The sequence below is a fragment of the Caretta caretta genome, chromosome 7 (assembly GCF_965140235.1).
Source record: "Caretta caretta isolate rCarCar2 chromosome 7, rCarCar1.hap1, whole genome shotgun sequence".
NCBI classification, from domain to species: Eukaryota; Metazoa; Chordata; order Testudines; family Cheloniidae; genus Caretta; species Caretta caretta.
This window is the reverse complement of record NC_134212.1, coordinates 23,232,421-23,247,021: the sequence shown is the minus strand read 5'-3', so window position 1 is coordinate 23,247,021 and position 14,601 is coordinate 23,232,421. Positions and strand designations below refer to the sequence as shown.

Below are 14,601 nucleotides of genomic sequence, written 5' to 3'. Positions count from 1 at the left end.
GGGGGGAACCCGGGCCCGCCCTCTACTCCAGGTTCCAGCCCAGGGCCCTGTGGAGTGCAGCTGTCCACAGTGGCTCCTGTAACAGCTGCGTGACAGCTACAACTCCCTGGGCTACTTCCCCATGGCCTCCTCCCAACGTCTTCTTTATTCTCACCACGGGACCTTCCTTCTGATCTCTGATAATGCTGGTACTTCTCAGTCTTCTAGCAGTACGCCTTCTCACTCTCAGCTTCTTGCGCCTCTTGCTCCCAGCTCCTCGCACGCACGCCACAAACGGAAGTGAGCTCCTTTTTAAACCCAGGTGCCCTGATTCGCCTGCCTGTCTTAATTGATTGTGGCAGCTTCTTGATTGGCTGCAGGTGTTCTAGTCAGCCTGTCTGCTTTAATTGTTTCCAGCAAGTTCCTGATTGTTCTGGAACCTTCCCTGTTATCTTACCCAGGGAAAAGGGACCTACTTATTATTAATCACTCTCCTGTAGCCATCTGGCCTGACCCTGTCACAATACATAACCTTTTTTCCCTTCACAGTGGTAATGGGAAAGAAGGTGAGTTAGAAACCTATGTGACAAAACAGCATTATCATTCAACTAGACAGGCAGCTTTAAAGGAGAGTTTACTGCACAAATAAAATGTATATGAAACTCAAAGCAACAGGAGTCATTGCCATGTGAAGGATACATGTCTCACAGTGATATCATGTGAAGACAGTTAGGCTGACATGACACTCAGTGCGGGAGAATATGTTTGCCTATCCACTTTCTCCTAAAAAAAGATATGGGGCAGCTGGTGCTATCTCAGGAGGTTTTGTGTGCATATTTTATGTGCATGCATGCAGATAATAAAAGTGTAGTTTTATATACGTGATTTTCATCCCAAAGTGATTTACAAAGATTCTGTATACAGTGCAGTAACCTATGATATGGAGGGCAGATGCCAGCACACTGAGTGCAAGGACGTAAACCTTAGCGGGAAAGGATGGTCCAAAATGTTACGATGCTAGCTTGGAATACAGCAGACTTGAGTTCAGTTTCCTGCTCTGTCTCAGACTCACTACGTGATATTGTGAGTGGGAAAGTAGAGAGTGCACTTATAAAGTTTGCGGAGGATACCAAGCTGGGAGGTGTTGCAAGTGCTTTGGAGGACAGGATTAAAATTCAAAATGATCAGGACAAACTGGAGAAATGGTCTGAAGTAAACAGGATGAAATGCAATAAGGACAAATGCAAAGTACTCCACTTAGGAAGGAGCAATCAGTTATGCACATACAAAATGGGAAATGACTGCCTAGGAAGGAGTACTGCGGAAAGGGATCTGGGGGTCATAGTGGATCTCAAGCTAAATATGAGTCAACAGTGTAACGCTGTTGCAAAAAAAGCAAACATCATTCTGGGATGTATAAGCAGGAGTATTGTAAGCAAGACACGAGAAGTAATTCTTACGCTCTACTCCGCGCTGATTACGCCTCAACTGGAGTATTGTGTCCAGTTCTGGGTGCCACATTTCAGGAAAGATGTGGACAAATTGGAGAAAGTCCAGAGAAGAGCAACAAAAATTATTAAAGGTCTACAAAACATGACCTATGAGGGAAGATTGAAAAAATTTGGTTTTTTTTAGTCTGGAGAAGAGAAGACTGAGGGGACATGATAACAGTTTTCAAGTACATAAAAGGTTATTACAAGGAGGAGGGAGAAAAATTGTTTTTCTTAACCTCTGAGGACAGGACAAGAAGCAGTGGGCTTAAATTGCAGCAAGGGCGGTTTAGGTTGGACATTAGGAGAAAATTCCTAACTGTCAGAGTGGTTAAGCACTGGAATAAATTGCCTAGGGAGGTTGTGGAATCTCCATCACTGTGGATTTTTAAGAGCAGGTTGGACAAACACCTGTCAGGGATGGTCTAGATAATACCTAGTCCTGCCTTGAGTGCAGGGGACTGGATTAGATGACCTCTTGAGGTCCCTTCCAGTTCTATGATTCTATGATATTGGATAAGTCCCATTTCTCTGCTTGTAAAAGGGGAATAGCAGTACTTTCCTACCTCACAGGGGTGCTGTGCAAAGGCCTTCTTAGAAAACAAGCTTTTGAGCTCCACAGAGCTCTTCTTCAGGTCTGGGAAACATATGAGCTTCTCCCGTCGACATAACTACCGCCTCTCGTGGAGGTGGATTACTACACCACGGGAGAAGCTCTCCCAATCAGTGTAGTAGCATCTTCACCAAAGCGCTACAGCGGCGCAGCTGCACGGCTGCAGCGCTGTACGTGTAGACAAGCTCCCCGAGTGTCACAGCTAAATACAAGGTGGAACAGATTGTTTAGCATAAGTAGTTAACACATATTTCAAGGTACCCATTCAAGGTGAAGTAGCCCATAAATATCTCTCCAGCCATAGGATGGAAAGGGGGGCAGGAAATGAGGTGCTCAAATACTGTGGTAATGAAGGCCAGGTAGCTATGCTGAATAGAAATTTTGACTCAGGACAAAGCCTTACTCTTAAAAAAATATCCCAAACTTTTTAGTGTGCCTAACATAGAAACTTAGGGGCAGACTCTGATCTCAGGTACACTGATGTAAATCTGGAATCACCCTACTGAAGTTAGTGGAGTTTGATTTTCACAGGTGTAGCAGAGATCAGACTCTTGGAATCTGAAACACCTTATGTGTTTCAGCCAAAAGTCTAAAAGCAAGTAAACAGCATGGTACTCAATTTATATTGACATTAGGAATCAGAAATACAAATGGCTGAATCAACTCTGCTAGGGTGCAACTCTGTGGGGCTGGGGAACTTCGGTATTTTAAACCTGATGATTAGGCTACTCAGTCATCCCTTCAGTGACTGTATGTGTGATGGAATGGTAAAGCTTAAATTGTGGAAGAAACATCAAACTCCTTTCAGATGTATTCAATACCTGCTCCATGAAATCCTCCGCAGAGATATAGCTTCCCTTCCACCGAGCCTGCACTAGTGGAGTTGGTTCGTAAGCTGAGGAGAGGAGAAGGCATCGGAGGCCCATCTCTCCAAAAATCCCCATCAGGGTTATAAATCTCCACTGCATCAAGACATTGCCGTGCCTGTCCCCTGTCTCGACCCAAGCAGCCAATTCCTCCTGCAGAGAAAGATATATATCAAATACACAGGACACCAAGACAGAAATACGGCAGTCCCAGAGTGCCACTGAAACTGGCTGCTTTCTTGTCTTTATGGAGTTATTTTTTATTTACATGCTCTCAGTTTTTCTCCTCATAGATTTTCTCTTTTCATCTCCAGAAGCTTGGTAATCAGAGGCTTTCAAATTAAAAGCCACGCCCCTTTACTACAGAGTTCACGGCTGCCCCAAAGGAGCTCCATTCTCACCTAGATATGGCAGGAAGGGCAAGAGGCACTTTTGCAAAATGCCAAGGTACTCGACCTCCTTTTTTTTTTTTTTTTAATTACACAGAAGAATTTGACTGTAGTGACTTGTTGTTTGTTGGTAGTAGCCAGATCACATGATCATTCAGTTATAAGGATCAAAAATTGCTTTCCAAAAGTAATTTGGTGTCAGTGGGTTTGCCCTTCACTCTCACTAATCAAGAATCATTTGGATTTTGCAAAAGGTAGGAAAGAATTTCATCCCTTTGTAAGGGCAAACTGGCTGCAGATAAAATAGTTGTCCAGTTTGCAGGAATGTCAGTTAAAGACAGTTAATATCTGTCTGACCTACCACCCGGGTCTTAAGATGCCTGGTAAAACGTGCTGTATACATATGAGATAGTGACTTTGAATGTCTGTATGCATCTGATCTTGAAAATTCACTGCTTTATGGCTCTGGATATAGTGATCATTCAGTTGTAAGTCAAACAAAACCTGACCAAACTGATCCTTACGGGTTACCACTGTATTTCAGTGAAATGCATAGTAAGTATCAGATACATCAATGCAAGTTTTCAGATAGGTACTTAAAAATAGAGATATTTCATATAAATTTTGTTATTTGCACCTTCTACCAGAGGATCTCAAGTTGCTGTAAATAATTTACATATGCTAACTGATTAAACTTCAGAACACCTCTGAGAGGCAGGTGTTACAAAATCAATTTTATAGATGAGGTAACAGACATCAATTTGGCCAAGGTCATAACCAGTCAGCGTCAGATTCAAGATTAGAAACCCAGTTTTCTTTAGTCTCAGTCTGTGTAGAGACTCAAGAAAGACTAGTCTCATAACATTCAAAAACCAGTAGGAGAACACCTCAATCTCCCTGGTCACTCAATAACAGACCTAAAAGTGGCAATTCTTCAACAAAAAAACTTCAAAAACAGACTCCAACGTGAAACTGCAGAACTGGGATTAATTTGCAAACTGGACACCATCAGATTAGGCCTGAATAAAGACTGGGAGTGGTTGGGTCATTACAAACCTAAACCTAATTTCCCCAATACTAATTTCCCCCTATTGTTACTCACACCTTCTTGTCAACTGTCTGAAATGGGCCACTCTCATTACCACTTCAAAAGTTATTTTTCCTCCCTGCTGTTAATTGATTTGTCTCATTAGACTGACCTCACAGTTGTTAAGGCAACTCACATCTTTTCATGCATTTATACCTGCTCCTGTATTTTCCACTCCATGCATCTGATGAAGTGGATTCTAGCCCACGAAAGCTTATGCCCGAATAAATTTGTTCGTCTCTAAAGTGCCAAAAGCATTCCTCCTTGTTTTTGCTGATACAGACTAACACGGCTACTACTCTGAAACTAGTCCCATAATGGTTCAAATGGGTAAATATGTAGGGTTTTATATTCCTTTCAAATTCTGTTCTCAGACCGCATTCCAAATAGAAACACATAATGCATTGTGAGGGCAGTAGCAGTAGTTGAATTTTAATTCTTGTTTTTCTTGTGAATTAAAACAAGCCCTACCAGTTGAGACTTAATTAGGATGTCTGGATTCTGTTTTTAGAATAGCTGGGCCTTCAAAAAACTGCTCCTGGTTTTCATTTCTTGGAACATATTGCAACATTCAGCACCAGTATCTCCCCATCCTCACTCCATCTTCAGTGTGCAATGTTTGCACACTGAAATTGTACGGCAGACACTGTGTCTCTAAATATTTTCCAGTGAGCAGCTCTGGGTTTTGAATTCACAGCCCTTAGATCTCAAGGATTAATATGCTGATGTACTCCAGCAGGTTCTGCATCTGTGCCACTCGATACAATACCCTATAATGAGCATCGATGGCATCTCCATGCTAAAGCAGCTCTTTTGTGTGTGCATGTGCCCACTTTTAAATATAAAATGACAGCAATATTCATGCAATTTCCAAATTAATGGCCAGATTTCCAACGGGCCTCCAAATACACATGCCCATTCAGGACCCCACAAGTTTATGAGACCAAAATGGATGCTTCTGCACTTAATTACTCACTTACGTTTAAAAGGGTATGGCTGCAAATATTGCTAGCACAGTTTTGGGGAGGGGCCTTTTGAAACTTTGCCCCTAAAATGGTGTCATTTAAAATGGCCAGTCAGTGAAAGGAGCCTACAGTAGGTAATGTTTTAAAAGAGTTTTTTTATCTGCCTCTTCATTGGGATTGTTTTTAACTCGGGCTGTTGATTAATCACAGTTAACTCATGCCATTAACTCAAAAAAATTAACTGCGATTAATTGCACTGTTAGACAATAGAATACCAATTGAAATGTATTAAATATTTGTGGATGTTTTTCTACATTTTCAAATATATTGATTTCTATTACAAACACGGAATACAAAGTGTACAGTGCTCACTTTATATTATTATTTTTTATTACAAATATTATAATAAATTATAAAAAATAGTATTTTTCAATTTACCTCATACAAGTACTGTAGTGCAATCTCTTTATTGTGAAAGTGTAATCTACAAATGTAGATTTTTTTGTTACATAATTACACTCAAAAGCAAAACAATGTAAAACTTTAGAGCCTACAAGTCCATTCAGTCCTACTTCTTGTTCAGCCAATCGCTAAGACAAACAAGTTTGTTTACATTTATGGGAGATACTGCTGCCTGCTTCTGAAGCCTGGTCTACCCTGGCGGGGGGTGGGGGGAAATCGATCTAAGTTACGCAACTTCAGCTACGTGAATAACGTAGCTGAAGTCAATGTACTTAGATCTACTCACCGCGGTGTCTTCACTGCGGTGAGTCGACTGCTGCCACTCCCCCCGTCGACTCCACATGCGCCTCTCATGCCAGTGGAGTATAAGAGTTGATGGGAGAACGCTCGGGGGTCAATTTATCGCGTCTAGTCTAGACACGATAAATCAACCCCCGCTGGATCGATCGCTGCCCGCTGATCCGGCGGGTAGTATAGACATACCCTTATTTACAATGTCACCTGAAAGTGAGAACAGACGTTCACATGGCACTTTTGTAGCTGGCATTGCAAGGTATTTACGTGCCAGATATGCTTAACATTCGTATGCTTCAGCTACCATTCCGGAGGACATGCTTCCATGCTGATGATGTTCGTTACAAAAATAGTATGTTAATTAAATTTGTGACTGAACTCCTTGGGGGGAGAATTGTATGTCCCCTGCTTTGTTTTACCTGCATTCTGCCATATATTTCATAGTATAGCAGTCTCGGATGATGACCCAGCACATGTTTGATTTACAAACACTGTCACTGCAGATTTGACAAAATGCGAAGAAAGTACCAATGTGAGATTTCTAAAAATAGCTACAGCACTCGACCCAAGGTTTAAGAATCTGAAGTGCCTTCCAAAATCTGAGAGGGATGAGGTGTGGAGTATGCTTTCAGAAGTCTTAAAAGAGCAACACTCAGATGCGGACACTACAGAACCCGAACCACCAAAAAGGAAAATTAATCTTCTGCTGGTGGCATCTGACTCAGATGATGAAAATGAACATGCATCAGTCTGCTCTGCTTTGGATCATTATCGAGCAGAACCCATCATCAGCATGGATACATGTCCTCTGGAATGGTGGCTGAAGCATGAAGGGACATATGAATCTTTAGCACATCTGGCACATAAATATCTTGCAACGCCGGTTACAACAGTGCCATGCGAACATCTGTTTTCACTTTCAGATGACATTGTAAACAAGAAGCAGGCAGCATTATCTCCGCAAATGTAAACAAACTTGTTTGTCTCAGCAATTGGCTGAAGTAGGACTGAGTGGACTTGTAGGCTTTAAAGTTTCACATTGTTTTATTTTTGAATGCAGTTTCTTTTTGTACATAATTCTACATTTGCAAGTTCAACTTTCATGATAAAGAGATTGCACTACAGTACTTGTATTAGGTGAATTGAAAAATACTATTTTTTTGTTTTTTACAGTGCAAATATTTGTAATAAAAATAAATATAAAGTGAGCACTGTACACTTTGTATTTTGTGTTGTAATTGAAATCAATATATTTGAAAATGTAGAAAACACCCAAAAATATTTAAATAAATGGTATTCTATTAGTGTTTAACAGTGCGATTAATCGCATCGTTAATTGTGATTAATTTTTTCAATAGTTTGCCAGCCCTATTTTTAACCTTTTGTACCATCTCCAAAGGCATTTGTGAGGGGGCTCTGTAAAGGCGGGGGCTGTAATGCCCTAGGCACATCTCGCTATTCCTGATCAGTATTTTAGAGCAACCAAAGAGGAGACCACTCATCCCCACTTTTACCTTGAGTTCACAGCAGTGAACTGATACAGGAGTTGGGAGCTTAGGGCCTGATCCAAAGCCCAGTAAAGCCAATGAGAAATCTCCCTCCCATTTATTTTAATGTGCCTTGGATCATTATTATTATTGGTATTACCGTAGCACCTAGATGCCCTGGTCATGGCCCAGGCATGAAATCAATGTTGTGTATATATCCCTGATCAAAAAAGTTTCATAGTCATATACCTCACCATCAAGGGTCAGTGGGTTCATTCTAACAGGCCATAAATCTGGGAGCTGTGGTGCTTTCAGGTAGCTGAGGATGCTCATTTCTACTTTACCTGACCTGGTTGGGGCAGTTGTGCAATTGATTCAGAGTTTGGCTGGGCCAGGGGGTTGGTTGAGGGCAAGATGGCTGAAGCTGATCCACACACAAGATGGAGATAATGTGGATAGGTTGGTGAGGCATCCAGAAAAAGTGGCAGAGATGGGAAGTGGTAGCTGTTTGGGGGAGGCTGTTGTTCTGCAGAGCAATCTGGCAGGAGAGCATTGATATAATGGGGCAAGATCTCTTTATTCTGGTCTTTTACCCTTTTGATTGTGCATATCAAACTATCTAGAGCTGTGTAAAGGTGCTAGAAAATATACGTGATGTGGTTCCAGTGGCCCACAACTCCGGCACAGGGTGTGTGGAGGGGCAGTAACTGCTATTTCAGTTAACAGACTGGACCGGCAGCTGTGGAGGGTCTGTAATTTACTCAGTGTTCGGCTGCAAGTGGCGGGTTGGATGAGGGTGAGCTGACCAAAACTCAACCTGCACACAGTGGAGATACTGTGGACAGGATGGATAAGTATCCAGAAAAAATGGCAGTGGTCCCATCAATCCTATTGATCGACCGAGGAAGAGCACATGCTGCCTCTTGCACAGGTTTGCAGTTGGAGGTCATATTCGATCCTAAGCTATTCCAAGAGGCACAGGTGGCAGCTGTGATCAAAACTGCTCTTTTCTATCTGTTCCTGGTGAGAAAAAGGCAACCTGCTCCTTCAATTCACACCTTCTACAGTTATTCATGCCTTCGTTATAATCCCATTTCAATGGAGCTATGCCTTAAGACTATTTGGCAATGAAAGTTTGGACAGCTGAATTCTGCACTCTTATTAAATGGTGCTTCATACCAAGAGCATACTAAACTGGTGCACAGTACTCGGCCCTGACTCTTTAATGGTTCCTAGCAGGATTTAAGATGCTGGTCTTAACCTATAAAGGTGGGACACTGTTTCTTCCTTAGCTGACCATGTTTTCGTTTCTCAAGGGTACCTTTAAAGTACCCCTTGGTCCTTTAATATGACAGCCAGGCTGTTTAATCAAGTGGCCTCCCAAAAGCACTGCTTCTATGGTATCCACTGGTGGAATGTGAGTAACAGTGTAGGGTGCAGAAGTATCTGCTCCTACGTGGATCCTTCATCTGAAGGATGGAAGATCTTTGTTGTTTAAATTAAAGCTGTGAATAGCAGTGGATGGGGATGGCAGTAAGTTTATTTGACTCTGATTAGTTGCCTAGCTTTTGTGAACATGGTATTGTCCCAAGTGCCTCACTGGGAGAGCCACCTCTGGAACTTTCTAAGGAATATTATTACCATTCTTTTAATCATCTTGTGAATTTTGTAACTACAATAAAAAATGCAATAATCATGGGCACTGCAATTTTGGAAGGAATGAAAAGGACAATTTACACTGAACCAGAATAGAATTCAATCAGCACCATGTGTGTAACATGCCAGTAATCTGTTTTAGCAGAAAATCCAAAACTTCACCAAATACAGGAACTCATGGTGGCAACCCTGGGAGAGAAAACTGAAACATTTTCCTTGTATAATTATTAAAGAAATAAACTTTAATGGTCTATCACCAGTCACTTTCAAAGCCTAAACTAAACACTAGTATATTAAAAAAATTAAATAAACTGCCATCAACCAGTTTAGGCCTTAAATTTTACCTGTCTAAAAGTAGTTATAATCAGATGGGAAAAGTCCTCTAGATATGAAATGTCTAAGTTTTTATGTGTACCTTACCAAGCCATTACAGAGAAATCCAATTTCAGCTTCATTCAAGACAGACAAAAATCAATGCTTGGCAAACAGAAAATGAGAAAAAAAATCAGATGGGAATAAAATATAATTTTCAAGCTTCTAAAAGGGTATTCTAAGCAATGAGGAATCAGACCCAGAGGAGAATGGCTTTATGCTTCTCTTTTAAGATAATGCTAACACTGAAATAAGCTAGCAGATAATGCAAAGGAATCTGCAAACTCCAGATACTGCTAGAGTTGCTTAGCCACACACTTGCAGGTAGCAACTCAAAGCTCCTGCACTGTCTCCAGGATCTCAGTAGGCATGACTTGCCTATACTCCAAGAAAGAAGACACAGATTCCGTTCCGCAGAGGCTGACAATTAAAGCCCGTCCTTTCAACTTTTATCCACAATGCAGAAATTCCTTACAGTGAAGGAAACTCAAACTGGCCCTTGAGTGGAGGCATGGTTGGAGATGGTTGGAAATGAAGAAACTTTTCTTTGTCAGAATCTACTGTATATTGCAACTGCTCACACTCCAGTCCAGAGGGTTCTACCTTATTGCCCTTCCTGTACAATGAGTTTATGAAGTTGTCAAGGTTAGTCAGAACATGTGGACTGCTGTGGTACCTTCAGGCTGCATTTCTACCTCATTTGACCTGGCTGCAGCAGTTAAGTAACTGACTTGGTGTTTGGCTGAGACTGGGAAGTGGATGAGGGAGAACTGTCTGAAGCTCAATTCACACAAGATGGAAATAGTGTGAAAAGCCTTGGGAAGCATCCAGAAAAAACAGAAGAGATTGGATGTGATAGCTGATTGGGGGAGGCAGCTGTCCTGCCAAATGTTCTGGCAGGACAATGTTGATATAATGGGGGCATGCCTCTCTATTCTGGACTTTTACCCTTTTAATTGTGCATATCTTAAACTACCTAGAGCTGTGCAGAGGTGCCATGAAAAATAAATGGCTCCACTGACCCAAAACTCCTGTATATGGTGTATGAAGGAGCAGCAACTGCTGTTTCAGCCTATAGTATGGAACGGCAGCTAGAAGGTCTGCATTGTTTTCCCCTTCCCCCGCCCCATCTCCCTGTGGACTTTTGCCATTAACAGAGTGGGTGAATTCAATCTCTTTCCACCACCACCCAGCTTTGTTCTCTGCGCAAAGCCCGATTACTTGACCTTTGTGCAGGGAGAGGTGGATTTCACTCTGGGAGTTTTGAACATTTCTCTGCCTGTCATTTTCACATCTGTCACGAAAGAGGATTTAATTCCAGAGCACTGTCCCTTGCAAACACACCATTTCAACATATAGACTCTTTATGTTATTTTCTTTCCCCAGGAGACAGTTCAGATGCCACTGTGGGACTAAAATAAGTCGGCAAAGCCACCTTTGTGTTCCCAAAGCCGTTAATGCTTCAGAGCTTTCCCTATCATGCTTGGATGGTTCTGCAATCAAACACACTTTCAAGGGCACTCTGCAAGCAGCAGTTCTAATGGACTTTGAATTTAACCTGAGGCTCCATTAGTAAAATAAATATATAAATACAATACCTAGTCTTTATTAAGAAATCAGGATTACAAGACAAGGCTTTTGATGAAAGAAGACGATGCAGGGTAGGTGATGTGATCAGTACATCCTCAGAATTTCAATGAGATACAGTGCTGTGCCTTACATATACCCACACGTTGTTGATTGGCTGAAGGCAAAGAATATTGTTTCACTTTAGGACAACTCTCTTCCCCTCCACCTCCCTTATTCTTACACAGTGAGACTAAATGGGATTTGAGTCACATCCATCACAATAACTAAACATAGGAAATGGTAAAGGGAACAGTGGTATGAAAAGATGGGTAAACTTAAACTCATGGAAAAATTGAGTATTCAGGATTTTGGGTGGGTATCTCTGTAGAGATGGTGGGGGAGGGATGGATGGAAGTAACTAGTAGTACTCCCCTGTGCTAGTGCTTAGTTGGAGTGGTGATTAGAGCCTTAAAATACCCATAAATATATCCCTTTTGTGCGGGAGTGGGGGTTGGGTCTGATACCGACCTCGGCATCAAGAGACATGGGTTATATTACCTCAGCCATGCTACTGAAGCCTAAATTTCCGAAAATGGCCACTAATTTTGCGTGCCTTAGTTCACTGATACTCAACTTGAGACACATGGGGCTTGATTTTCGGTAGAACTGAGCACCCACAAAGCCCACAAACTTCCATGAGTGTGGTGGGTATTTGCCACAGAGGGGTCCCAAGTTGGTTGTGCAAAAAAAATATATGCAGGTGAAATTACAGATCATCTAAGCTCTGTCAAATGGGGACTGTAATACTTCCCCACCTTCTCACGCCCTTTGATCACAATACACAGGCAGTGTAAAGTATTCTCAGTCCTTGTTTGAATTTTTATCAAAGAGAAATGAAGATGAAAAAACAGAGCAGGTTCACCAATAAGCAAGTGAAATCTAAGCTCCTTTGCTACCTCTCTTTCTGTAAAATAATTCACTATTAAATTGATCTCTGGAATCCACAATGGATTTAATAGCTCTAAACCCTTATGTAACATTTCCCGTCATTACTCTTTAACAGCACTCAAGCTGAGTATTAGGACTTGCATTGCTCTCTCACTCCCTGTAAACCAGTGCTGCATAATTGGTTTCAGGGAGAAATAAGGGAGCCGTAATGCTAGCTCTGACAGACTCTTACGGAGATGGAATTGAAAACCACCTGCCATTCTTTACTATTGCAGAGAAAACAGATGACGTAACGTGTCTTGTAGCAAAACATGAAGGAAAAGCTTGACTGGAAGCAGGCATGAGAAAAGCAAACGGTTGCCAACAAGCCACAATTTCAGTTCCAGCTTCTCCTACAACCTGCTGGTAGCCTCTCAATGACATGGGGGAGCTTCTGATAGCCAGAATCAGGCCAAATTCTGCTCTTGGTTCAACTGCCATGCAAGCTCACTTACCACAGTCAGACGTGAACAGGGGTAACCAAGGGCAGAATTGGGCCCATTATCTGCTACTCAGAGGAAATCCAGAATGTATTTATGAATAGACATGTTTACTTTAGAAGCACCATAATTTATTCAAAGGCACAGTTAATACTGAAGCATGAAAGTTAAAATTTCTCCTTCTACTTCCTCCTACACAAACCTTCCTTCCCAGAGAGACCCCTGAGTACCACATTCAAATAAGTATTTTATGAGGGAAACATTCAGAATTTAATTGAACCTCATTTAACTGCTTAAAAGTTTAAAGAGAAGCTCTCAGCAAGAGCTCAGGGAAAACTCTGTTTTAATGAGGTGGTATTCCAGAGTAAGGAGGATAAACAAAGATTCTTTGATTCCCAAGTCCTTACTAACAGGATTTTTCATTTAATTCCTTCTATATTTTCTTATTTATAAAAACAGGGATTACATAACATAAAAACAATGCAGAACTAATGCCCTTATGCTGATGCAATATCACTTACCACTGACCTATATTTCAAAGACTGCAGTTCTTTTGAAAGTGTTTTAGCATGAGCTGGTCCATTTGGCAGGTCTTTTTCTAATTTACTCATCAGTCGTAATGAGTTTTCACAGTCTCAGATGCAAAGGATTTCTTTTTTTATTTTTAAGCAAGAGATTAAAATGCATGACCTTAAATAGAGCCTTCCCATCTGGTTTTCTTCCAGAAGTATCTCAATTGGCTCTGTCATTAAGAACACAATACCACTCTTTCTTGAGCTTTCTAACGAATATAGTTATGTTCCTGGGAAAATATGGAGAGAAAGAGCTAAGATCAGTCGAATGTGGTGAATAGGAGAAAGGATTCTGAGCCTCAGGAAAGGCTGTTCATTTACTTGGAAGGATTATGTATGCCATTTAAATAGCATAAGAGTCTCCAGGAACATTATCTGTTGCAACAACCAATTCTAAGTAGAACAGCTGATAAAAGACACATGGTATAGGTTCTGTGAACAATACAATCACTCAAACAGTATGAATGTTTTTCATATCCCTTACATCAGTGTAACACAGGAATAACTTAATTTAAGTAAGTGGAATTACATAGGTGTAAAGTTGGTGTGTGACCAGAATCAGGCCTTATGTAGTTATCCACGTGTATTTCTAGTTTGGAATTTAAATAAAGCACTGTCCATATTCTGTCACAGGTTCTCTCACACCAAAGGATCTGGAGTAGTTAGTCTCCAGGGTCAGCATGTTCAGTTCTCATTTGGACTGAGAATATTCTTGGGCAGTGCCTGTGTATTCTATGTTCTGTGCCAACAGTAACACATGAAAGACTGAAAGCCAGATACTGATCTCAGTTAGAATGGTGTAAGTCTGGAGTATCGCCACTGAAGTCAACAGAGTTACTACAGAGTTACACCATGGAACTGAGAGCAGAATCTGGATCCAAATATAAAAAATTATGTTATGGCAATTTACTCAAAGCAAATATGGCATGCATGCCTTTTGCTTCATATTGGTCTTAGCTAATTTCTTTAGTTATTTATTTGAATTCCAGTAGCACTCAGAAGCCCTAGTCCTGCTTAGGGCCTCATGGTGCTGGTTGCTGTTCAAACATACAGGAAGACACGGACCCTGCTTCAAAAAAACCCAAAATCTTATTTAGTTTGGATGCAGGTGTTAAATTTTGTTTGAAATGAGTTAAGTCTAGCCTTTCTGCAATACCATTCTTATGAGCTGAGCATTTATTCAAGGAGAGGCTATATTCTCTCCCATTTATTTATTTAAATCACACAGGCAGCAGGGATCTCCATGAATTTTCTTTCATGGAGTTTCCTTCTCATCATTCTATTAAGAAGACAGGGTTTTCCCCTTATGGAAGCGGGGGGGCGGGGGAGGTGAGGTTTGTTCCACAAACCAGTGGACCCTCTAAGATGCATGC

At 41.2% G+C, this 14,601-nt stretch overlaps 1 protein-coding gene across 3 annotated transcripts in view; it reads right to left on the bottom strand.

Annotated features, from left to right (window-relative positions):
• KBTBD12 (kelch repeat and BTB domain containing 12) overlaps positions 1-14,601 on the bottom strand; it is a 76,150-nt gene that overhangs the window by 21,103 nt on the left and 40,446 nt on the right. For all 3 annotated transcript variants that reach the window (XM_048858732.2, XM_075130306.1, XM_075130307.1), the window contains one exon: positions 2,904-3,101. In XM_048858732.2, coding sequence (XP_048714689.2) covers positions 2,904-3,101 — 198 coding nt within the window. The remainder of the gene's footprint in view (positions 1-2,903; positions 3,102-14,601) is intronic.